The sequence below is a fragment of the Spermophilus citellus genome (assembly GCF_964194105.1).
Source record: "Spermophilus citellus genome assembly, chromosome: 3".
Lineage (NCBI taxonomy): Eukaryota > Metazoa > Chordata > Mammalia > Rodentia > Sciuridae > Spermophilus > Spermophilus citellus.
This window is the reverse complement of record NC_138184.1, coordinates 102,764,291-102,788,292: the sequence shown is the minus strand read 5'-3', so window position 1 is coordinate 102,788,292 and position 24,002 is coordinate 102,764,291. Positions and strand designations below refer to the sequence as shown.

The window sequence follows — 24,002 nt, the reverse complement described above, 5'->3', positions numbered from 1 at the left end:
AATCTGCTTCTTCCTGAGGCTGGTGTCTTGCTCTCTTGCTGGAGTGATTGTGTTCCCCTGGAGGGGCTGTTGTAGGGACAAACGAGGCAAGGCACCGAAGATGGCAGGAAGCAGGTTTATTTGGCTGCAGTCATGCTCAGAGGGTACAGCCTTTACTGTAATCAATTAATCCCCTGAACCCAGAGTTCAGGGAGTTTCAGAGTTTTATACTTTGAGATGGACACAGGCAAGGTGGCCACACACAGGGGAGCCCCCAGGGGAGCCCAGCAGGGTGGGGAAAGCCCTGTGGCCAGTTAAGTCATTCTTTGGTCTGAGATGGGGAGGGAGCTGGAAGTGTCCCACTGCTTAGTGGGGTCTCCTGGTCTCCATGGGCTTTCCCTTGCTCTCAGATCTCTCTGGGTGGGGCCACCCTGCACTTCACCATATGCCATCCCCATGTGACTGTCATCCCCAAGAGACCCACTGCTGGGAACAGCTCCTGAGGGTTTGGTGACACTGATACCTGGGGACTGGATTCTGTCATGGTTTTAGGTTAGGCCTGGACTCATTCTGAGAGCTCAGGGTGGCCCTGCCACCTGCTGTCCTGCACCCTACTCTGTCAGGGGGGCACATCAGCAGGAGCCTGACCTGTGTGGCCATCTGTTCCGTGTGGCTGGCTCACCCTCGATCCTGCTGGTTGCAATTCAGAAGTTGTTGGCACCTGGTATGCAGAATCCTCTCATTCCCCAGTGTCCATGGGATTGGTCACAGCTTGTGGGTGCTCCAGTCCCTAATATAACATGATGCGTCGTCGGTTCAGAACCACGTGCCACGTGCACCCTACTGGGCGCTTTACGTCTGCCCAGGTCCCTCGTCATGCCAGGCACGATGTCAGTGCTTCCGGAAGAGCCATGAGCCCAGATATGCAGGGCATAGTGGCAAGAGGAGCCGTCCCTGCCTGTTTTGATCTGCACTGGTTGAGTCTGGAGCAGACCCCGTGGATGCGAGGGCTCCCTCTCTTCCCAGCGGGGGCCGTCGTGTGGTCCAGTCAGCTCTGACCAAGACCAGGCAGCCTGAGCAGGCTCACTGCTGCTCTCACTCTAAGCCCAGGGTGGCCAGACTTGGAAAATCAAAATCCAAGGTGCTCAATGACTTTGAATTCCAGCAAAACAACCAGAGTTTGGTACTGAGTTTATGTTTTATGCTAAGTGTGGCCTCTGGAATATTTCTGTTTACTGGGAATCCAATGGCAGTGGGTTCTCAGGGTTCCCCATGGAAGCCCTGGCCTAGCAGTCTTCTGCCTGAGTCCCAGGTGATGCCTCAGAATTCTGGAGCCAGGATGGGTGGGCTGCAGCTCAGACACGGACTTTTAGCTGTTGTCATGTTCCTGTGGTCATTCTCGTTGGGTCCACACAGGGGATAAGGTCCTGTGTGCAGATGGCCAGCGACTCAGTTTCTCAGGGAAGAAGTGTGTGCTCAGATATGTCACATGGCTCCTATAAAACCTCTGTGAGGCCTCCAAGCTGCTCAGAGACCTGAACGCGCCACTCTCCTTCAGCTCCGCGTTTACAGCCACGGTTGCACGATTGCACGTGATCGTGTTTCTTGATGGTTGCTAATTGAGATTAACTGTGCGTAGCTGCCTTTACCACTTGACACTCCATGCATTTTTATGTGGCATGCAGATGGTGTTCTTGGGTTCTGGCCGCCGCCTCGTGGGAGTCTGCTGCCAGGGACAGTCCCCTCAGCCATTCCCGCGTGGTGCAGAGTGACGGCTGTTATTTCTGTAGCTTGGTAAAAACCGAGGGAATGAACGAGGGGAGTGGCACTGGGCAGGCAGCATGTGGATGCTCATGGCGGTCAGATACCAGGCACAAAAAAGGACAGGCCAACTGTAGAACAAAGCTGCAGAGTTAGTGCCCCTCAAATGACATTCATAGTGACCTCTCACTCCTTCCCGCTTTCCTGAATCAAGTCAGAGGACCTGACACTGTTGGCCTGGGACTGTGTCATTAGTAGCAAATCAACTCTGTGTCCTCAGTGTTAGGGTTCGGACCCTCAGCAGGGAAGTTCACAGCCCTGGGGTTCGTGTCTATGTCCACCTGCCTGTGATTTCGCCATTTGGCTTTGGCGGTTCCTACACTGAATGGCGAAGTTGGCAGGCAGCGGGTCCAGGTGGTCACAGTGGGAGGGTCAGGTGGGCTTTAACGTGGGGTGCTGTGTGATGGACAGAGGCCCTTTAGCAATCTCGCCACACAGGGACTCCTTAGTTCCCTGGTGGTTGGATTACACGGAGCCCCTGGGGGATAAAAGGATCAGGGATTCTGATCACAGTAATGCAGTGGGGAGGATAGCAAATACCGTCCTAATGGAAAATGTAATCTGCACTTGGAAACTTAAAAAACATAATCTATTTGTAGACTCATTCATTCATTCATTTGCTTATTAAATGTTTATTGAGTGCCTGATGTTTGCTGGGCCCTGTGCCGAGGACGCCCAGCGAGTACCATGGAGAGAAAGGCCCTGTGCCCGTGCCCCTCGCTGTGCGGGGGCCCTATGTGTGTGGAGTCACCAGCAAGCATTAAGCTCTGACAGGGAAATACGGTTACAGTGGAAGGACCCAGGTGGGGACCAGGACTAGAGACACACAGTCTAGGAACGGGTTCCAGGCAGGGGGAAGTGGGCACAGGAGCATGGCCAGGCCAACGTGGGGCCCCGGAGAAGAGGCAGCCCAAAGCCTCCACCCAGTGCGTGGGTGGGACGTTCACCCCGTCCTCTCCTTTCACTAAAAGCATTCGGGGAGAGTTCAGTGGGAGTCTCAGGAGTGACTTCCAGAAAGCTGAAGCGTGTCATCCTCCTGAGGCACGAAGCTTCTTACTGTAGCTGTGGTGTTCTGATTTCTGATAGAAACCCATCTTTACTAGGGTTCGGGCCAGTCCAGAATGCCTAGAGCTCAGCAGGGCACAAGCCTTGGTGAAGTCGGGGCTCAGCCGCCCTGGGTTTGGTGGACGTTGGACTGAGATTCCCCTGACGAGCTGGCCACATGGCTTCCAGGCTAGCAGTTAGCTCGGAGGCCCCTGGGCACCTTGCAGTGTCCGAGGTGCCCTGTAGCTTCAGTATGGGGTCAGGCCTCGTGCCGCTGTCAAACCCAGACAGGCCAAGGGGGTCCATGACTTGCCTACAGCTATGTGCAAAGTCGGGCACAGGGCCCACTCCGAGTTCTCTGCTGTCCCCTGCTGCAGACTTGGGGTGTCTCCCTTGGCAGAGCGTGTCCCCAAGGGCCTCTGAGACAGGTGACATGGAGACCTCGGGCTGGGGTAGCTGTGGTGCAGGTTGGCCAGGGGCAAGTTGGCACCCCCAGTGTGTGGCTGGCGGAGTTTCGCCTAGACATAAGCTTGGCAGAGCCAGTGATTTCCATTTCGCTAAATCCGTTCTTTGTATATTATGTAATTTCTGTGTTTTTCTTACAGAATGTAAAGTAAACTATAAAAAATGGCATTGGGATTTTTTTTTTCTCATGGGGGAGGGATATGCTCAGTGAGGCAAAAAGAAAGAAGGGTTTTGTTCATTGATGGCAGGTGGTCTCTATGGGGTGTGGACCTCCTGGGAGGGAGACGCTGTCCCTTGGACGGCTCTGGTGTCCCGGTTGGCCAGAGGGCGTGGAGCGGGTGAGGTCAGGCATCTCATCTGCTTCTGAGCGCTCCTTCCAAAGCACCCTCCTGCATTCTGCATTCCTCAACTTCACCCAAGGACAGGACAGTGCCAGGGGGTAGTGATTGCCTCCATGCTAATTTATTTTCACCCTGGTCCTTCACCATTCCCCTTTACACGGTGTCCTTCATGCGGCCTGTGTAAATGGTGGACATGAAGTGTCATCCGTGGGTAATGGACGTGGCCTTCACCTGCCGTGGGAAACTTATTCCTGCTTCCATCTCAGCCATCTGGTGGTGCCACGGGGAGGGCTCTCTGCTGGCGATGTCACTGCCTTCCCGACCCTTGCTATCCACCCTTGTAACAAGAAGAGAGCAGGTTGCAGACCTGACCTCCTCGAGGCACCGTGACCCCCAGTTGAAATTTAAGAAGATCCTTTTGTTTGAACCTTGGTCAGCAGCATGCTCAGCTCCCGCGGGTGGCAAATGGCTGTGGTTTTCCGCTTACAGTAGAGACCTTCATTCCTTCTAACATGAATATGTAGGCACCGCGTGTATTGAGTAGCAAGTGGATAAGAAACGCTGGGTGAATAAGTTGGCATAGACACAGGGCGGCCAGCTCTGGCAGGGGTGTGCAGGTTTGCAGGACGGGGGTGACTAACCCTAGGCTCCGGTTCCCTTCCAACAGTGACGGAAGGCCGAGGAATCCTGGAGAGCACCCAGAGGTTCTCGCTGCTGCCCACCTATCTGCCCGTGACCTACCACATCTACCACGCGGACGTCTCCTTCTTCCTGAAGGAGGCCAACCAGGACATCATGCGCAACTCCAGCCTGCAGTCCCGGGTGGAGTCCTTCCTCGTCTACAAGTCCAAGGGGCTGCCGGTGCTCAACGCCAGCTACGGGCCCTTCTCCATGGAGCAGGTGGTGCCCCAGGACCTGCTGCTGCCCTCCAACCCCTTCGGGTTCACCAGCAAGTTCTCCCTTAACTGGAAACTGAAGTCCTACATCCTGCGGGACAAGATCTACCTGAGCCGGCCCAAGGTGCAAATCCTCTTCTACATCGTGGGCAGAGACTGGGACGACCACCGGGCGGCGGAGAGGCTGCCCTGCCTGCGGGTCTTCGCTTTCCGAGAGACCCGGGAGGTGAGGGGCAGCTGCCAGCTAGGGGGGGACCTGGGGCTGTGTGTGGCAGAGCTGGAGCTCCCGGCCAGCTGGTTCAGCCCCCCGACAGTGGTGGGGAGGCGGAAGCCCACAGAGCAGCCCGAGGGGAGTCCTGTGGAGCTCTACTACACCGTGCAGCCTGGGGGCGAGCGAGGGGACTGCACCCGAGAGGATTCCAGAAACAGCAATGGCGCTCGGACTGGCCACAATGACATGGATGAGTCTGCGCCCCCCTTGCACAGGATTGGGAGTGTCTTCCTCTACCAGACCCACAGCTCCCCAGCCCTGAGGGAGCTGCGTTTGGACAGCAATGTGGCCGTTCACTATGTCCCAACCACGGTTCGACAAGGAGCTGTACTGACTTTCCCCATCTCCATTTCCAGAAACTCCACCGAGGACCGCTTCACGCTGAGGTAAGCCGGGTAGCCGCGTCCTCCTCCCAGTGCGGAGATGGACACTGCTTTGGGGAGTCTGATCAGTGTGTGTCTAAAGCGTAGCCCGTCTGCAGATCTGTGCATGCTGTGTCCTGCTGGTAAAGCAGAGGCTGGTTTGATCTTTCTGGGTTGGCAATCGGGCTGTGAAAATCCGGAGTACAGCTTTCCCCGGCCACCCCCAGGCAGCCAGGGGATGCTGGTGTGAGGCCCTGAGGGTCCATCCACGAGCCAGCAGCCACCTCACCATCGGGTAGCTGAATGCCTCTGTTGAAATGAGGCTGCAGTGTAGTCGGAGAGGGTGGAGAAGACGGTGCTGCCAGCTCAGTCTATTCCCAAAGCCGAGTTCTAAGTATACCGTGGCTTCAACCTCGAGGCTGTCATTTCATCTTTCCCTGGAAATAGAGCTCAGTGTTCAAGAACTAAGAGGGTATGGCAAGGGGAGGAGGCACGGGGGGATTTTTGGCATATCTTATGTACGTTGATACCCAGGATGAGGCTCTGAGCCTGGGCACCGTGGGCTTTAGAAAGCACCCTCCATCTCGCTCTCTGGACTGCGCTGCTTGCCATGGATGGATTCCATTTCCATTAAAGAGTGTTGTTTTAAGTGTGGCTATGCTTGGCCATAACAGCTATTTAGAGTGAGCGTCGGCCGCCTAAAGCCTCCGAACATTGCTGCAAAGCGCAGTGACCTGACCTGCCGAGCAGCACCATAAAGTGTGTGTTACGAACCCTGAAAATAGGAGCGCGGCTGCCTCCGAGACACATTTTATATGTGGGTTTTAAAAGTTCATCCAACATGGATCTATTTTCTCATCCCCCTCCATCTGGGCTGTGGAGTGGCTTCTTTCTTTATGTTCTGTTCAGTGGTGGGTGAGTTTAAGGAAACGAATCGCCACTTCTTCCTGCTCGTACCCTGCATGTTGAAGTGCAGTGGGCTGTGAGCTAGTATCAGGAACTGCTTTTTGATTTTAACTGCAGGGACAGACCCTGAAGAGCATTAGTATAATGACTGCATGTGGCTCAGCCTGGGAGGTAAGACCTCTGGCTCAGGCTGACCTGCATGTGGGGACTGGCCACAAGGACTTAGGGGGTGTGAGGACCTCTGGGGGGCTGAGGCTTCTTTGGGGATTCCTCTGTCCCTCTTTGGAGATGGAGTTGCAGCTGGTCACAGGCCCTGCCCTGGGCTGCTGGCTAGGTGTTTTGCTTTCCCAAGTTCAAGTGTAGCTTGATGATCTTTGCAGAACTGCTGGTCTAGAGAGAAGTATAATAGAAAACCAAATGCTTTGTATAAAGGGAGCCCTGTCTTCCTCCATTCTGCTGCCCCTTCTGTCCTTCATTCTGGTTGTTGGGTCTAGGGGTGGCCTGCAGCCTGGAAGCTTTGGATTTCAGGAGCTGCAGTCCTCCTCCAGGCTCTGTAAGAAACAGTTGTAAGTATACCTCTGCATTCACAGAGAGCTCTGTGTCCCAGCTTACTGCACAGTAAACACGTCCCCTGGAGCCCAGAAGCTGCTTTGCCTTGGCAATCTAACAAAACCAAGAGAAATTCACTTTGCAGGGCCACCATCTAGGGGAACTGGACCTTTGCAATTTCAGAAACAAAGACATTTGAAGCTTCAGGGTCCCCACGTAGAGGTCACAGTTGCACAGTTCTGACTGTGGAGCCAAAGTGTGGTGGTTCAGAGCCCGAGACTGTGGATGCATGGCAATGAGTCAGTTTCCAGATGAAAGACAAGTACTTCCCGAGGTGTGTTTAACTTGGTAAGAGGGTACCCTGTCTCCCACAGCACCTGCTGATATTAAGATGCTCTAATTGTGAATGAATCTTCTCTATGGAACAGCAAGAGGTGAATTTGGACCTGGCAATGCTATTAGCGTTTAGTTTGAATTCCAAAATTAGAAAAGGATATACCACCTATCTTTTTAGATGAAGTCAGTTTGGCACTCATTTAGCATAGCTTTCCAATGTTTAGAGCTAGTCAGATCCCCTCCCCTGGCCCTGGGCTACAAACCACCCTGCGGGATCCCACTGAGTTCTCCCAACTGTTTTTTGTGGAATTGTAACCTGTGTATCCAGGTGTCTGTGTGGATGATGGGACTGACAAGGTTCAGAGGGAGCTTTGTTAGGTCAAGTATCAGTAGGACATCCTTTGCCACTGGAGGATGGCTGAGTAGAGAGGGGACCAAGTCGACTGCCACCCGCTAGAGGGGACCCGTCCACATTTCCGAATGTAGGGCTGATGGTGTGCGTGCACTTTGGACTCTGTTGACGATGACTGACCATCTCTGCACAGCTCCCTAGCTGTTTGTGTGGCTGTGGTCTCAGGGGGGATGCATGACTGGCACACAGAAGGCTGGCTTCTGTTCTAGGAACCACATTGTAAATAAAGGCAGTTTTTAAAAAGAATTGCTCTGTGTGTGTGTGTGTGTGTGTGTGTGTGTGTGTGTGTGTGTGAGAGAGAGAGAGAGAGAGAGAGAGAAAGTGTGTGTGAGTGTTTAAGTGTGTGTGTGTGTGTGTGTGAGTGTGTGTGTGTGTGTACATGTGTGTCCCTTTGAGGATGAGAAGCCCTGGATGGGACTGCTTGTCATCTAATAAAGTCTGTTCTATCTTTCCACTCCTGTTCCTAAGCTGACATTCGCAGGGGAAAAGCAAAACGCTTTCATTCCTTCGACATCTAAGGATCCCTTTTAATTTCGGAAAATGTTTTCCTTCTGGTGAACAACTGAGGTGTCCCACTGCCTTCAGCCCTTCTCCCACCTTCTCACCGGCCATTCCCCCTCCATTTCCCTCCCGCAAGAGTGCATGGTTCAGAAGCACCCAGATCCCTGAGCACACCTCTTTGGTTCTGGGGGATGGTGAGGACAGGGCTCTTTCTTTCCCGTCTACACCAGCCACCCCTCTGTTCCTTTTCCAACAGGGAGTCACTTTCAAAGGAGCTCTGGTCCTCAGATCTGAATGAGAGGCTGGAGCCAAACAGTTGCTTGGCATCAGCTTGGTTAACTAGCAGCCCAAAACCTCGGGTGTGAGACCTGGAGCCTGGGACACCCAACTTGAATGAGAAGGGCCTCTCTCAAGCCAGGGGCATCCTTAAGCTCATTGACTGAAGAATGGACGGAACCCTCGTCCTTATGGAATGCATTTGCTTTGTTCCTCATCGTTGTAAATGCTATGTGCCCTGGAAGCTGTCGAGTGCCTTGAACCCACAACTGTGCTCAGATTTGAGACAGCTCAGAATAAGACCTCACCAGCAGGGGGGTTTCCTCGCAAAGCTAAGTTGTGTGGGGTAGAGAGCAGGAAGGGCAGAAGGAGGGGGTTGGCAAGGGGGCAGTGAGCCTGGGGTGGAGGAGGCTCAGAGGCTCTCTGGTGGACAGGTGGCTTTACAGGAGACTTTGATGGAACTTACATGGTGGTCTGAGGCTGACCCAGAGCCTGAATCATGTGAGTGATGTGTCCTTGTGTCTGCTGACCCCAAACAGGATCTTATCACCCCGCTCAAGTAAAATGAACCCTGGGGAACCCAGCCAGGGTTCTGATTTGAGGCCATAAATCCCACTCTGGCTAATTTAAGGGGAAAAAATGATTAAGGTGTTTATGGAATGAAGACCACGTGTCTCTGGTATTAACTAAAGTGGGGTTGGTCCCACAGTGTGGGTGCTGGTTGCGGGTGGATGCGGGCCAGGTCCACAGCCTGTCACCCTGAGACATGGACACCCTGAACCCCTGCAGCCGTCCCCGTCTTGCTGTACTCACTAGAGCCTGAGGAGTGGCCTCTGGCCCACACACTTGCTGTTGGCCATGCCAGGTGGGAGAGGGACTGGCATGGCTTCCTGGAGAGGTGGCTTCCTAGGTACCTTGCACAAGGACACAGTCCAGGGGATGAGGTGCTGCCCTCTTGTGATTCTGGGGTGCTGTTTTGAAGAGGGGGATCTTGGGGTATCTCCGCCCCACAGGTGCCCTATGACCTCTGGGCCGTGTGGGCTGGACATCCCTCTGGCTTCCAGCAGGGCTGTGGGAGTCACTGGGTAGTGAGACAGGTCTGTCCACCCGTCTTTTCTCAGTGAATCCTTTGTTTTCAAGCAGATATGGCTTCACAGAGGAACTGGGAAGTGGGACTAGAGTGTTCCCATGCGCCAGCAGGGAGGGCCTGTTCACATTTCACATGGGTAGTGAGGGACAGTCGGTGCCTGGTGCTGGACATTACTGTCACTGAACCTGGGCCTTATTCCCATTGCCCTGGCTTTCATGGATGGCCCATGTGCTCTTCGGGGTCTGGTGGGAGCTCTGAGTGGCACTTGGGCATCCTGGCTCCTGCATTCCTCTGGATTTGCCTGTTCTTAGACCTTCTTGGGTTTTGACGTCCTGGACAGTTTGGACACTTGTTGGTCAGGGGCTCTGGGATTGTCTCCCTCTGCGATTTGCCCAAGGTTCTTCTCATGGTCAGATGGGGAAGGGCTTTGGGGAGGAAGATCACAGTGGCTCAGGGACACTTCTTCCAGAGCCTGCAGAGGACACCTAGGGCAGCAGGACCTGGCATTCACGCTGACCCTGTGGCCTGGCCAAGGCTGGCCCCCAGCCTCCTGGACTGCCTGCTTTCTCTCTGCTCTCCATAGGGCTCTCTTTGGAAGGAAGCAGTTACAACCTCAGGCTTGCAGGAAGTGGTCTTGGGTCCTATCATTGAGGGGGTCCTTCTGTGTAAGTCACTGTGGACGGCAGGTGACACTCCTAGACCTTACTCCCTTGCGTATTTATTCCTGAGGCTCTCATCCAGTAAGGGCACCTGTGACCTCTGGGCCCAGGTTACCCACTGGGCCATGATCCAGTGTTGTCTTGTGTAATTCTTTGCTCAGCTCTTCCCACTTGGCCAAAGTTAATCAAAAGGGATAAAGAGGGACACTACATACTGCTCAAGGGAACCATACACCAACAAGACATAACAATCATAAATATATATGCCCCAAACAATGGAGCAGCTATGTTCATCAAGCAAACTCTTCTCAAGTTCAAGAGTCTAATAGACCACCATACAATAATCATGGGAGACTTCAACACACCTCTCTCACCACTGGACAGATCTTCCAAACAAAACTTGAATAAGGAAACTATAGAACTCAATAACACAATTAATAACCTAGACTTAATTGACATATATAGAATATACCACCCAACATCAAGCAGTTACACTTTTTTCTCAGCAGCACATGGATCCTTCTCAAAAATAGATCATATATTATGTCACAGGGCAACTCTTAGACAATATAAAGGAGTAGAGATAATACCATGCATCTTATCTGATCATAATGGAATGAAACTGAAAATCAACGATAAAAGAAGGAAGGCAAAATCATGCATCACTTGGAGAATGAACAATAGGTTACTGAATGATCAATGGGTTTTAGAAGACATCAAGGAGGGAATTAAAAAATTCTTAGAGATAAATGAAAACACAGACACAACATATCGGAATCTATGGGACACATTGAAAGCAGTTCTAAGAGGAAAATTCATTGCTTGGAGTTCATTCCTTAAAAAAAGAAAAAACCAACAAATAAATGATCTCATACTTCGTCTCAAAATCCTAGAAAAAGAAGAGCAAAACAACAGCAAAAGAAGTAGAAGGCAAGAAATAATCAAAATCAGAGCTGAAATTAATGAAATCGAAACAAAAGAAACACTTGCAAAAATTGACAAAACTAAAAGTTGGTTCTTTGAAAAAATAAATTAAATCGACAGACCCTTAGCCATGCTAACAAAGAGAAGAAGAGAGAGAACTCAAATTACTAGCATACGGGATGAAAAAGGCAACATCACAACAGACACTTCAGAAATACAGAAGATAATCAGAAACTATTTTGAATCCTTATACTCCAATAAAATAGAAGATAGTGAAGGCATCGATAAATTTCTTAAGTCATATGATCTGCCCAGATTGAGTCAGGAGGATATAGACAACCTAAACAGACCAATATCAATTGAAGAAATAGAAGAAACCATCAAAAGACTACCAACTAAGAAAAGCCCAGGACCTGATGGGTATACAGCAGAGTTTTACAAAACCTTTAAAGAGGAACTAATACCAATACTTTTCAAGCTATTTCAGGAAATAGAAAAAGAGGGAGAACTTCCAAATTCATTCTATGAGGCCAACATCACCCTGATTCCTAAACCAAAGACACTTCAAAGAAAGAAAACTACAGACCAATATCTCTAATGAACCTAGATGCAAAAATCTTCAATAAAATTCTGGCGAATCGGATTCAAAAACATATCAAAAAAATTGTGCATCATGATCAAGTAGGATTCATCCCTGGGATGCAAGGCTGGTTCAATATACGGAAATCAATAAATGTTATTCACCACATCAATAGACTTAAAATTAAGAACCATATGATCATCTCGATAGATGCAGAAAAAGCATTTGACAAAGTACAGCATCCCTTTATGTTCAAAACTCTAGAAAAACTAGGGATAACAGGAACATACCTCAACATTGTAAAAGCAATCTATGCTAAGCCTTAGGCTAGCATCATTCTGAATGGAGAAAAATTGAAGGCATTCCCTCTAAAATCTGGAACAAGACAGGGATGCCCTCTCTCACCACTTCTGTTCAACATAGTTCTTGAAACACTGGCCAGAGCAATTAGACAGACGAAAGAAATTAAAGGCATAAAAATAGGAAAAGAAGAACTTAAATTATCACTATTTGCAGATGACATAATTCTATACCTAGCAGACCCAAAAGGGTCGACAAAGAAACTATTAGAGCTAATAAATGAATTTAGCAAAGTGGCAGGATATAAAATCAACATGCATAAATCAAAGGCATTCCTGTATATCAGCAACAAACCCTCTGAAATGGAAATGAGGACAACCACTCCATTCACAATATCCTCAAAAAAAATAAAATACTTGGGAATCAACCTAACAAAAGAGGTGAAAGACTTATACAATGAAAACTACAGAACCCTAAAGAGAGAAATTGAAGAAGATCTTAGAAGATGGAAAAATATACCCTGTTCATGGATAGGCAGAACTAACATCATCAAAATGGCGATATTACCAAAAGTTCTCTATAGGTTTAATGCAATGCCAATCAAACTCCCAACGGCATTTCTTGTAGAAATAGATAAAGCAATCATGAAATTCATATGGAAAAACAAAAGACCCAGAATAGCAAAAACAATGCTAAGCAGGAAGTGTGAACCAGGCGGTATAGCAATACCAGACTTCAAACTATACTACAGAGCAATAGTAACAAAAACAGCATGGTACTGGTACCAAAACAGGCAGGTGGACCAATGGTACAGAATAGAGGACACAGAAACCAATCCACAAAACTACAACTATCTTATATTTGATAAAGGGGCTAAAAGCATGCAATGGAGGAAGGATAGCATCTTCAACAAATGGTGCTGGGAAAACTGGAAATCCATATGCATCAAAATGAAACTGAATCCCTTTCTCTCGCCATGCACAAAAGTTAACTCAAAATGGATCAAGGAGCTTGATATCAAATCAGAGACACAGCGTCTGATAGAAGAAAAAGTTGGCTACGATCTACATACTGTGGGGTCGGGCCCCAAATTCCTCAATAGGACACCCATAGCACAAGAGTTAATAACTAGAATCAACAAATGGGACTTACTCAAACTAAAAAGTTTTTTCTCAGCAAAAGAAACAATAAGAGAGGTAAATAGGGAGCCTACGTCCTGGGAACAAATCTTTACTCCTCACACTTCAGCTAGAGCCCTAATATCCAGAGTATACAAAGAACTCAAAAAATTAGACAATAAGATAACAAATAACCCAATCAACAGATGGGCCAAGGACCTGAACAGACAATTCTCAGAGGAGGACATACTATCAATCAACAAGCACATGAAAAAATGCTCAGCATCGCTAGCAGTCAGAGAAATGCAAATCAAAACCACCCTAAGATACCATCTCACTCCAGTAAGATTGGCAGCCATTAGGAAGTCAAACAACAACAAGTGCTGGTGAGGATGTGGGGAAAAGGGTACACTTGCTCATTGTTGGTGGGACTGCAAATTGGTGCAGCCAATTTGGAAAGCAGTATGGAGATTTCTTGGAAAGCTGGGAATGGAACTATCATTTGACCCAGCTATTCCCCTTCTTGGTCTATTCCCTAAAGACCTAAAAAGAGCATGCTACAGGGACACTGCTACATCAATGTTTATAGCAGCACAATTCACAATAGCAAGACTGTGGAACCAACCTAGATGCCCTTCAATAGATGAATGGATAAAAAAAATGTGGCATCCATACACAATGGAGTATTACTCTGCATTAAAAAATGACAAAATCATAGAATTTGGAGGGAAATGGATGGCATTAGAGCAGACTATGCTAAGTGAAGCCAGCCAATCCCTAAAAAACAAATGCCAAATGTCTTCTTTGATATAAGGAGAGTAACTAAGAACAGAGTAGGGACGAAGAGCATGAGAAGAAGATTAACATTAAACAGGGATGAGAGGTGGGAGGGAAAGCGAGAGGGAAGGGAAATTGCATGGAAATGGAAGGAGACCCTCATGGTTATACAAAATTACATACAAGAGGAAGTGAGGGGAAAGGGAAAAATAATACAAGGGGGAGAAATGAATTACAGTAGAGGGGGTAGAGAGAGAAGAGGGGAGGGGAGGGGAGGGGAGGGGGGATAGTAGAGGATAGGAAAGGCAGCAGAATACAACAGACTCTAGTATGGCAATATGTAAATCAATGGAAGTGTAACTGATGTGATTTTGCAATCTGTATACGGGGTAAAAATGGGAGTTCATAACCCACTTGAATCAAAATGTGAAATATGATATGTCAAGAACTATGTAATGTTTTGAACAACCAACAATAAAAAAATACATATTTATATATATTAGAAAGTACATGAAGTATACACAAGCTCTAGATTGTGATTTTCAATTTATTTTAATGCACCTGTGTCCAATTTGCAGAAATAATCACAGAATTGAAAACTTGGAACTTACAGGGTTAAACAAATAATATCTTTTTCTTTCTTTCTTGTTCTCTTTTGGTACTGGGTGCTGTACCACTGAGCCCCATCTGAGCCTTTTTAGTTTTTACTCTGAGACGGGGTCTCACTGAGTTTCCGAGCCTGGCCTGGAACGTGGGCTCCTCCTGCCGCGGCCTCCTGAGTCCTGGGTCACAGGGGTACACAAACACTCCCTTCTGATCCGTTAAGATGGAAAATAAAACAGGCTATGGCCCCTTCCTTGGGACCGCCCCCCCCCCCCAGGGCTGTCTCTGGATCTGGGGCAGCGCTGTGGGGTGCTTCTCACTTGGAGGGCCTGCCCTCTGAGGATAGGAGTGGAGCCGCAGCCTCTGCACGTTACAGCTGACCCTGTTCCCTCAGGACAGTGCTTCTTAAGAGCCTTCGGTGGACATTACAGAAACGCAGTTGGAATCAGAAATGAGAGCTCAACCAGCAGGCAGTGGAAGGTTCCAGAAGCCAGGGGAGGGCCTGGCGGGGGGACCTTGAACTAAGCAGGGCCCAGAACCACACTGGGGGCTGGGATGCGTGCAGCAGCAAATGGTCTATGACAGGAAGCTTCCCCTGCAGGGGTAGATGCTCTGTTTATCACTAGCTCTGGCTGCAAGTCCCAGGATGAGGGTTGTTTGGGGGCCTGGAGGACACACTTCCAGCCCTGTCTGTGCCAGAGAGAAGAAGATCTGACGCCTCCAGTGGCCCAGTAAGAGGTAGCCTCTGTGTTGACCACCCTGGTCAGTCCCATGCAGGACAGACTGACCTCCTAGGGAATCCAGGGTGCTGTCCAGGGGAGGGAGTGGACGCTGGAGGGCACATGTGGTACAAGTAGCTTCCCACACCCTTCCCCAGTGACCTGGGAAACCCGTCAGGACAGATGCCCACTGCAGGCTGCCTGAGAAGAGATGGGCCTTAGGCTGTCCCCCATGGCAGCAGACCTTGAGTTTGACCCCAGGTGCCTCTGACCCCAGGATCCTCTTTTCCTTCTTTGGGAAGTGTCACCTGAGAGTCCCGGAGGCCCCACTGTTCTCATGCTGTGACACTTGCAGGTTCAGAAGAGGCCATCAGCACTTGTTGGGCTTTCTTGGGTCCCCTGGGAATCCAGGAATGACACAGAAACCATTCAGGACATCCCCTGAGGACTCTGAGATAAATATTTGCAAAGGATCTGTTTTCTTCTCCTGCCTGGGGCAGAGGGGAGGGGCAGGACCCTGCGCCCATGGGGTTGAGACTTTCAGTCCACAGCCTCTGGTTCCTGAGCAGGTAGGGGTAGGACAGCAGATGGCACCTCTGGGACACCTGGGGTCTGTGCAAGGGTGTGGCTCTTGATGTGGCCTCCAGGCATTAGGAAGAGGAAGGACGGTGAGCCAGTGGTGGGAAGGGGGTTAGCCCTTCCTCACCCAGGCCTCGGGGGTCTTCTGGGGAGGGTGGTGTGGGATTTGGTTTTGGCTGCGCCCCTGAGAATGTTCCTGTCTCCTCTGCCCATGGGCACCAGGCTAGTTTCTGTGAAAGTGATCTTTAGTATGTTTAGCTTTCTAATCTGAATGACATAGGATTATTGCTGTTGTTATTATTAATATTTTAGGGATGGAGAGACAGACTGGCTGTTTTGCGACTGACGTTTGTGGTGACCTTGGCCATGCTTGTGTCCCGTCATGGATATTATGCTCCGTAACCTTGCACTGACCTTCCTGGGTGTCCAGTCCCTCACTGTAGTCCCTCTCCCCCTTTAGATCCACCTGGTCGTCTTTTTCTCAGCCACTGCAGGGAATGAAAGGAAACAGGCTTTGGCGGGTTTTCATGTCCTCACGGCATTCGACTGTGCCCTCTCTTGCTGGCGGAAGCCTGGCCTGCACTTGGGTGGGCGCCAGTAGACCTTCATTGGTGAGAAGACCCATCTAGGGCACTCTGTTCTCCTTCCCACCCCACCCAGGGGACAAGCCACATGCTGGGGTTGGGATGGTGCAATGCCATCTAAGTCAAAGCAGACTGGGGTGGGCGTCGTCCCAAGTGCCAGGTGTCCCCATGAGTCTCCTGGGGATGCCCGCCAGGCTGTCCAGAGTCTTCCTCTCCTTCCCCTGATCCCTCCATGGAGTACTCCTGGGCTGCTGTTCATGGGAGCAGAGTGCTGGACCCCCAGGATGTGCAGGCTTCTGTCTGCATTGAGATGGCCGAGGTTCTGAAGGGCTCTTGTTCTGGGCACTGAATTCTTTACACACATTCAACCCTCAGCGCTGTTCTGGAGGTAGGTTCTGTTATTCCTACATTTGTCAGAAGAAGAACCCAAAGTTCAGAGGGTAGAGAATAGGCCAGGGCCCTGTGGCTCATGTCACCATTGAATTTAGATCCTAGGGGCTGTCCTGGCTACCTGCTGACTCACCACGGCCCAGCACACGGGCCCCCGGAAGTTCATCCTTCTATGTGGGACAGAGGGTGCGGCCACAGAGACCGAAAGGCCATCTTAGATTTGCTGAGCATGAAGCTTGGTGCTGGGAATGTAACAGGAAGTGAAGGACACTGTCCGGCACCTCCCCAGGGATGGCATGTGACAACAGGATGTGCCTTCCATGGGTGGGCACGCCTCCACCCCATTCAGTGCTTCAGAGTGGCTCAGGTAAGGTGAGCTGCCTGCCCATCACCAGAACATGCAAGTCAACCTGGGCCCCCAGCCACGGCGCTCCAGAGACATCAGACCCGGCAGGGGCCTCTCCAGGTACTTTGTGCTAATAACGTCCCAGGGAATGGCACTTCAAACTCTCAGACCCGTGTCTGCGCAGTGGAGACCACATGGGCTCAAGGGAGAGGGCATCTGGGGCTGGGGCTGGCCTTCTGGCCTCCATCATGGAGGTTTACAAAGAGCACAGTGAGTCTTGAGTACACTTTGCACCAAATTCAGATCCATGTAGACAACCAAGAAATATGTCAGGATCCGTGAAAATGCAAACTGATTACTTAGGTCTCTTTGAAGTTAGCAGTGGCAATTCATTTTTGAAAGAGGACTGATACATACACACCTAGAAGGTTACCTCTGACTTAAATTATAAAGAATAAATAAAGAAGGAACATGTTCAATGCTGCTTCGCAGGATCTTCTTTGGGAACACAGGGACACATCTGCCACAGCACATTCTGGTGTAAGCCACGAGTCAACTTCCCCCACCCCAAATGTTAGGTATGAAAAGCAAATTGTTTTGTTTTTTTTTTTAAAGCAATAAGGCTGGGCCAGTGATGCGCACCTTTAATTCCAGCTACTTGCAAGGCTGAGGCAGGAGCATTGCAAGTTCAAGGCCAGCCTCAGCAACTTACAGAGACCCTGTCTCAGAAGAAAAGTCAAATGGGGCTGGGGGGTAGCTCAGGGGTAGTGTGCTACTGAGTTCAATACTGGGGGAGGGGAGAGAGAGAGAGAGAGAGAGAGAGGAGGAAATAAAGAAAGAGAAAAAAGAAAGAGAAAATAATAGCAAAGCAAACTCCAATGTTAACAAGCAGATGTGGAGGGTGGGACAGTGGCTTCCCGGATCGGCTCAGGGCATCTCATCATGGCTGTGGATTCCACTCTCCCGCAGGCCTCGTCCAAGGGCAGATGAAGGTGTGGTGGGTGGCGAGTGGCCATGTACTCAGTGACAGTCTCCCCACTGAGGACTGAGGCCAAATCCCCCACTCCTGAATGGCAAGGCCTTGGTGCAGACACCACAGTGTGAAATTCCTGGGGCTGGTCACAAGAAGCCTGACCTTCCACCAGAATCCCCAGCCACACTTGGCCCTGGAGCCCCAGGCCACTGTGGAGGAGTCCAGTGGTCCTGGGAGACCTCCTGAGGTGCCCCCAGACACAGAGAGAGGCTGTCTTGGATCCCCTAGACTAGACAGCCAAGGACCCCAGCCGTGTAGAGCAGAAGGAGGGCCAGCTGAGCCCTGTCCTCCTTCCCGATGTGCAAAATGATGATCTATAATAAAACCATATTGCAAGCCACTGAGTTTGTGGACAGCTGGTTAAGCAGCAGTACTGACAGTTAAATGCAGTGGTAAATTAGAGTCATGTAAAATGGCACCAACCAGCCCTGCTGGCCAGAGGTCGGGTGAGAGCAGGTGCCGAGCTCACGGTCTGTTTGCTGCCCCACCTCCTCCCCACCTCCCCTGGCTGTGCTCCTCAGGTGGACTCACCTGCCCTCTGCAGATCTGATTCCCTGCCTCTCCCGGCTCTGGTTTCTGCCTGGGTGTGGTCACTGGGAGACCCTGGTGGGAGACCTGTGTGTGGCAGAGGGAGACCTGTGTGAGGCTCTCCATTGTAGCCAGCCCTCACTGCTGCTGCAGTGGTGGCTCCAGTGCCCACTGGCCCTTGCTGCGGCCTCCTTGCTCGGTCTTGGGCCCTTCCTGGCTTGTCAACGTGAGTCACATCCCTGCCTCCAGTTCTCGCAGCAGTCTCGACCCTCTGTGACCCATGCCACGCTGGGTGCCCCGGGGGAGGCCAGTTACCAGGGTGGGTGCTGCTCCTGAGCTTGATCCCTAGGGAGCAGTTTGGGAGATTGTTCTATGGAAATGAAACAGCAGCGCAGAGGGTCACCGGGGACTCTCAGTCCTGCCAGTCGAAGATCGGGGCCGAGGAGGAGGGCCACACACTTGCGGGTGGAATTCAGCCAATCAGAAGACACGACAAATAAGGTGAAATAGAAGAAAAAGACTTTGCAGAGTCCTAGGGGCAGCAGAAAGCGGCACAGGACAAGATGGTGTTTCCCCTGCCCCGGGGGAGCTGGGCCAGGAGGTCTTCCCTAGGCCATGTCATTGCCGTGGGGGGTGGGGGGTGGGGCGGGTTGTCTTCCCTAGGCCATGTCTCCAGGGGCTGGTTGCTCTGCCCGTGTCTGGCTTGGATTCGTTTTTTTGTGGAAATTGCCATTTTCTGAAACTCAGCTGCTGGCTGCCTCCTGGGCTGACCCTTGCTCCCCTCCCTGTGACCAGGGTCCTTTTCTTTCCTGTGCATCCTCCAGGCCACAGTGACCAACAGACTCCTCAGACCCCTGGTTCAGTTTTTTCCAGCCATTTTGCCCGGGGCAAGTTTGCTGGCCCTCAGCCTCTCCAGCAGCCTGGTCTGGAAGAGTCTCGGCTGTGTCATGGGAGTGTCCCTGGAGCATCCCTGGAGGCTCTGCTGGCTCCTCTACTTACCTGTGGCAGCCCAACCTGTCCCCAGGTTGTGCCAAGGTGTGCAGGGGCCCAGTCACTCTCCATGGACACCACAGCCATGGAACCTTCTGGTCTTGTCATGGAATGAAACGCTGCTGGGTCCCGGGTCCCGTGGAGTTCCTGAATGCCTCTGCTCATCCCCAGCCTACCGGGTTCTCCAGGTATTTCTCTTCCTTACTGTGCAAAGCCTCCTGTGGCTCCCGAGACAAGCAGGTCCTTCCTTCCAGATGCTACAGAGGGAAAGTGAAGGAACCATAGAGAACTGTGTGTCCAGGGACTGGCCCTGCACCCGGGAAGCCACCACCATAGCAGAGGAGCCCAGGGCTGGTCTGCTAAGTGCAGCTCCAGGAGACATGGCCTAGGGAAGACCACCTCGCTCTGATATTGAAAACTGAACGTGGGGCGTTGGAGCTTAGTCTGAGCATGACCTTACACCAAGAGCAGCGACACAAAGAAGAGAATCATTTTGCTGTGATGAACATGAACTGTGGGATGAAGGGGTCTGAGGACAGGCTGCTCTGTTGAGTGCAGCTGCCCTTCTCAGGAGTAATGACATTTCTGTTACTCTCCTTCAGTAAAGCCTGTGTGAGGTGAAATGATCCTTTCTCTTTGCCAGAAGGGCCACCGCTGCAGTCTGCCGGGACCTCTAGCACCCTGCTCAGAAACCCCTTCTTTCAATAGCCTGCTCCAAACCTTTGAGGCCTCCAAAATTAGCCCCTGCTGCCCTTTTCCATGGCTTGAGGAAGATCTATTATAATTCTGCTTTCCAAATTTTGACCACTTTACAGTCAGGAAGCTCAGAGGGGTAGCATTTCAAACAAGTGCACATGGAGAAGAGCAGGAGACCTCATTTTCCTCTTCCGCTGTCACCCATGGACAGTCAGCAGGCATCTGAGTGCCCAGCTGATGGACCCCTGAGCCTGTGCCTAGAGTTAGGTCCCCTCTCCTCACAGAGAAACGGGCAACCCCCCTTCTTTGTTGTAGGTGCCCTCAGGTTAGATGAGGTCCATTTTATAGGACCCACTGGCCTATTTCTGTGACATTGAGCTGTTGATCTGACTCTTTAGGACTCAGATTGGTGAACAGCAGAGGTTTGCTGCTGGGTTTTGCTGAAGAAGTAGGACTTGGCCCTTGTCCCATCAGGCAGGGCAGCTCCAGACCCTAGGAGTGCAGATGCAGGTGGCCAGCACAGTGGCCAGTGGCCTGCCCCTGCTGCCTACAGTGATCTGAGTGCCTCTCCAGCTCCAGGAGCTCTGCTGAGGCTGTTCCCTGTCCCAGGGCCTCAGTTTCTTTGGGACCGAGAAGCAATCTTCTCTGGTCTGTAATTCTGTCAAGCTGCAATCTCTTCTAGTCTGCACATTGCTTATGCAAGAAACAAAAGTGATATTTTTCTAAATTTGGAAAGCTTTCTAGTATTGAAAACTTCAAAACGTCTGGAGAGAGGATAGATAATGGGTCCCAGGTGCCATCACTCTGACCCAACAGTTACTTACTGACTTCTGTCAGTTTGGTGTCTTTATCCCTCTCCACTGATGCCCTCCTTAGATGAACTTGGAAGACCTACAGCTGAATGAAAGCAGCCGGGGCTCTCCGGGTGGCACAGCAGGGATTCTGTCTATGTGACATTCCACAAAGTCAAAGGACAGTGGAGAACCACACCATGGCTGCTAGGGGTGGGGATTAAGGCAAGTTTTAGTCCCATTTTTTTTGCTGCTGTGACTAAAAGACCTGAGAAGAAGAATTTTAAGTGAGGAAAAGTTCATTTGGGACTCGAAGTTTCAGAGGTTCAGTTCATGATGGCCGAACCATTCCTGTGGGCCAGTGAGGTGGCACATCATGCCAAAAGCTAAGAGGAGGAAAGAAGCTCAGGATGTGGAGCCAGGATGCAGACAGAGCTCTGCTCACCAGGGACAAAATACAAACCCAAAGGCACCCTGCAGTGACCCACTTCCTTCATTCCTCCAGCCATATATACCTCTGCTCGTATATCCAGGATATACCACCCAGTTAATCCATTCAAGTGGATTAATCCATGGGTAGGTTAAGGTGATTACAATCATTTCAACTCTGAAAATTCTTACATTGTCCCACACATGAGCTTTTGGGGGTCACCTCATATCTAAACCATAACAGGGCAGGAGAGATGCTTCATTACAAAGGGGCACAAGAGAGGAAGCTTCTGGGTGGTAAAACTGCATTGTATTCTGACTGTGCCAATGGTTACAGGTATCAACAGGTCTTAAACGCAGACAGGTATCCACCAAAATTTTGGCATGACTCCATCCATCCTTACGTATGTGCACATATGCAGATCACATCATCACAGGAGGCTGTAAAATTGCCAGAAATCCAGAAAACCTGAAAATTCACAAGCCTACTTATACAAAACCATGCAGGGCTGGGACCCATATTTTATCACCTCTCAATGATCGGACCTGTAGGCCACCCTCACCCGCGTGGCCTCTTCTGTCTTTTCTCAAGTAGACAGGCTCAGATTCACTTAGGTTACTGACTTCAAGAATCAGAGAAGCAAAGACCAGCTGTATTAACATATGCACCCCTGAACTTGAGAGTCCGACACAGTAAATGTGTGCTTCCTGCTCACACCAAGTTCAATGCTGCCAGGAAACTGGCCATGGGTGAGGCAGGCCTAGGTCACCCCCAGCCTCTGCCAGCCCATAGGACTCAAAGTCCTTTCTCTCTGACCACCAGACAGCAAGTGAGAGTCAGAGGGTGACCGGGAAGTAGCTACAGTCCTAGGAATGTATCGCTTTTTCCTAGCCCTTGGCCCAAGGTGGTCACCTGGGTAGAGTGACAGGAGGACCATGGAGATGGGAGGGCTGGGTCAGGAGGGACAAGATGGACTTGTACATGGAATCTCTTGTCCATCCTCAGGACTGGATGCTGTGCCCCCAAAGGCAGGTGGAAGGAGTCCATGCTCAGCCTCCATCACCCTGACCTCACGTGTGTGTTGCTGCGTCCTGGATGAGGGAGGGGATTCTGCTCTGGAGCACCAGGGACACTGTTGTGAGAGGCCCAGCCCTGACATCCACACATCCCTGTATGTGGACACTTCTTCCTGGGGGGGCTGGTCCTGCAGTGCAGCTGTCTCCCTCAGGCCTGGGACTCACAGGAAGACAAGCCCTTCACCAGACTGCTCTGCGTGACCTTGCTTTCTTGCGCGCCTCCTCTGGAGCTCTGATGAAGTAGGTTCCTCCTAGATGTGCAAACCAACTATGCTTCCAAAGGCCCTTCTCTTGCCCCGTGGCCTCCTTTTGGTCAACATGTCCCCTTGGCAGGTGCTTTTTCCTGAGGGGCTCCCTCCCCTCCCTGCTCCCTCACCCTGCCCCCCACTTCCTGCTGCAGCCCAGCTCGCTCCCCATTGTCTAAACAATGAGGTGAGTTCCTGCCTTCCCCACAGGGCCATCCCCTGCTTCAGCCCTTGCTCTTACCCCATATCCAACACTCCTTCTCCGGATGCAGGCAGCGCTGCCCCCAGAGCCATCCCTGCTAGGTTGGGGACTAATGCCACCACCTCATCACCTACAGAAGGAAGCCGGTCTAGCCCATGAAGCAAGAGATGCCTGCAGCTCCTATGGTGCGTCTCACCTCTGAACCCAGTGAGCTCCCCCAAATCTGCAGAGTCTCTGTTGTGGCTTCTGTCCTCTGGCTGTGCAACTGCACTTGCCTATTGTCTTTGGTAGGAATATAATGAAACAATATTTTTATATATTCTCTCAATATTTACCGTGTTTCTTTTCTCTCTTTCTCTTGCCAAGAGACATTCTCAGTGACTCTTCAGCCCAAGAAGGGAACTTTAGAAATATTTCCAGGATTTTTTAATAAAAGCTTCCAAATGTAGGTTTTTTTTTCCCCTTTTGCTTTTGCAAACGGTGAAGAAATCTCATGCAAATGGCTGCCAACTGTAAATAAGCTTCTCCCCAGTACTCTCTGAGCACAGGCTTCCTCAGGCTGGGAGCTCTGCAGAGATGTCTGGTGCCATTTCAAGGAGGGCTGCAGGTGCTGCTTCAGAGGCGAGCCTGCATCAGAACTGAGGTCTAGGTCTTCAGAGAGCTGCTCTGAGTGTCACAGTGGGACTGACCTCATATAAGGAGAGAAGGTGACTCAGTGTCCCTCCAAACTCCTCACCTGCAACCTTGGTGCTTCTCAGTTGCCAATAAAGAAAAAGGCCGTGAATTTTAGTGTTGTGGATTTTCTTAAAATGAGTTACAATAGGCTAACACTTGGACGTTCTTAATTACTAGGCAACAAATAAATTAAAATGTATCTGAGCATCCGCTGTGTGTCTGTTGCTGTGTATGAAATATGTGTTATGTATATCAGAAAAAGTGACGATCTATATGTGTGATAGGTAGGAGAAGATGAAATAGCGAGTCTCTACCCTTGAAGATATTTATTGTCTCATTGCAAAGTCTAGAAACATTCTTTTGAACTGTTTGCAATTGCTTAACAAGTAATGATATGTTAAAGATATCGGTATTTCAAGTAAAAAATTAAAATGCTTTTGTGACTGGAAGAGTAGGAAATTCCTATGGCCTCTCTCCTCTTGCCAGGATGCCACCTTCACCCACTCTC

At 50.6% G+C, this 24,002-nt stretch overlaps 1 protein-coding gene across 1 annotated transcript in view; it reads left to right on the top strand.

Annotated features, from left to right (window-relative positions):
- TMEM132D (transmembrane protein 132D) overlaps window positions 1-24,002 on the top strand; it is a gene marked incomplete at both ends in the record, with an annotated part of 481,494 nt that overhangs the window by 113,628 nt on the left and 343,864 nt on the right. The window contains one exon of the mRNA XM_081288230.1: window positions 4,318-5,203. Within this exon, the coding sequence (XP_081144356.1) occupies window positions 4,318-5,203 (886 nt within the window). The remainder of the gene's footprint in view (window positions 1-4,317; window positions 5,204-24,002) is intronic.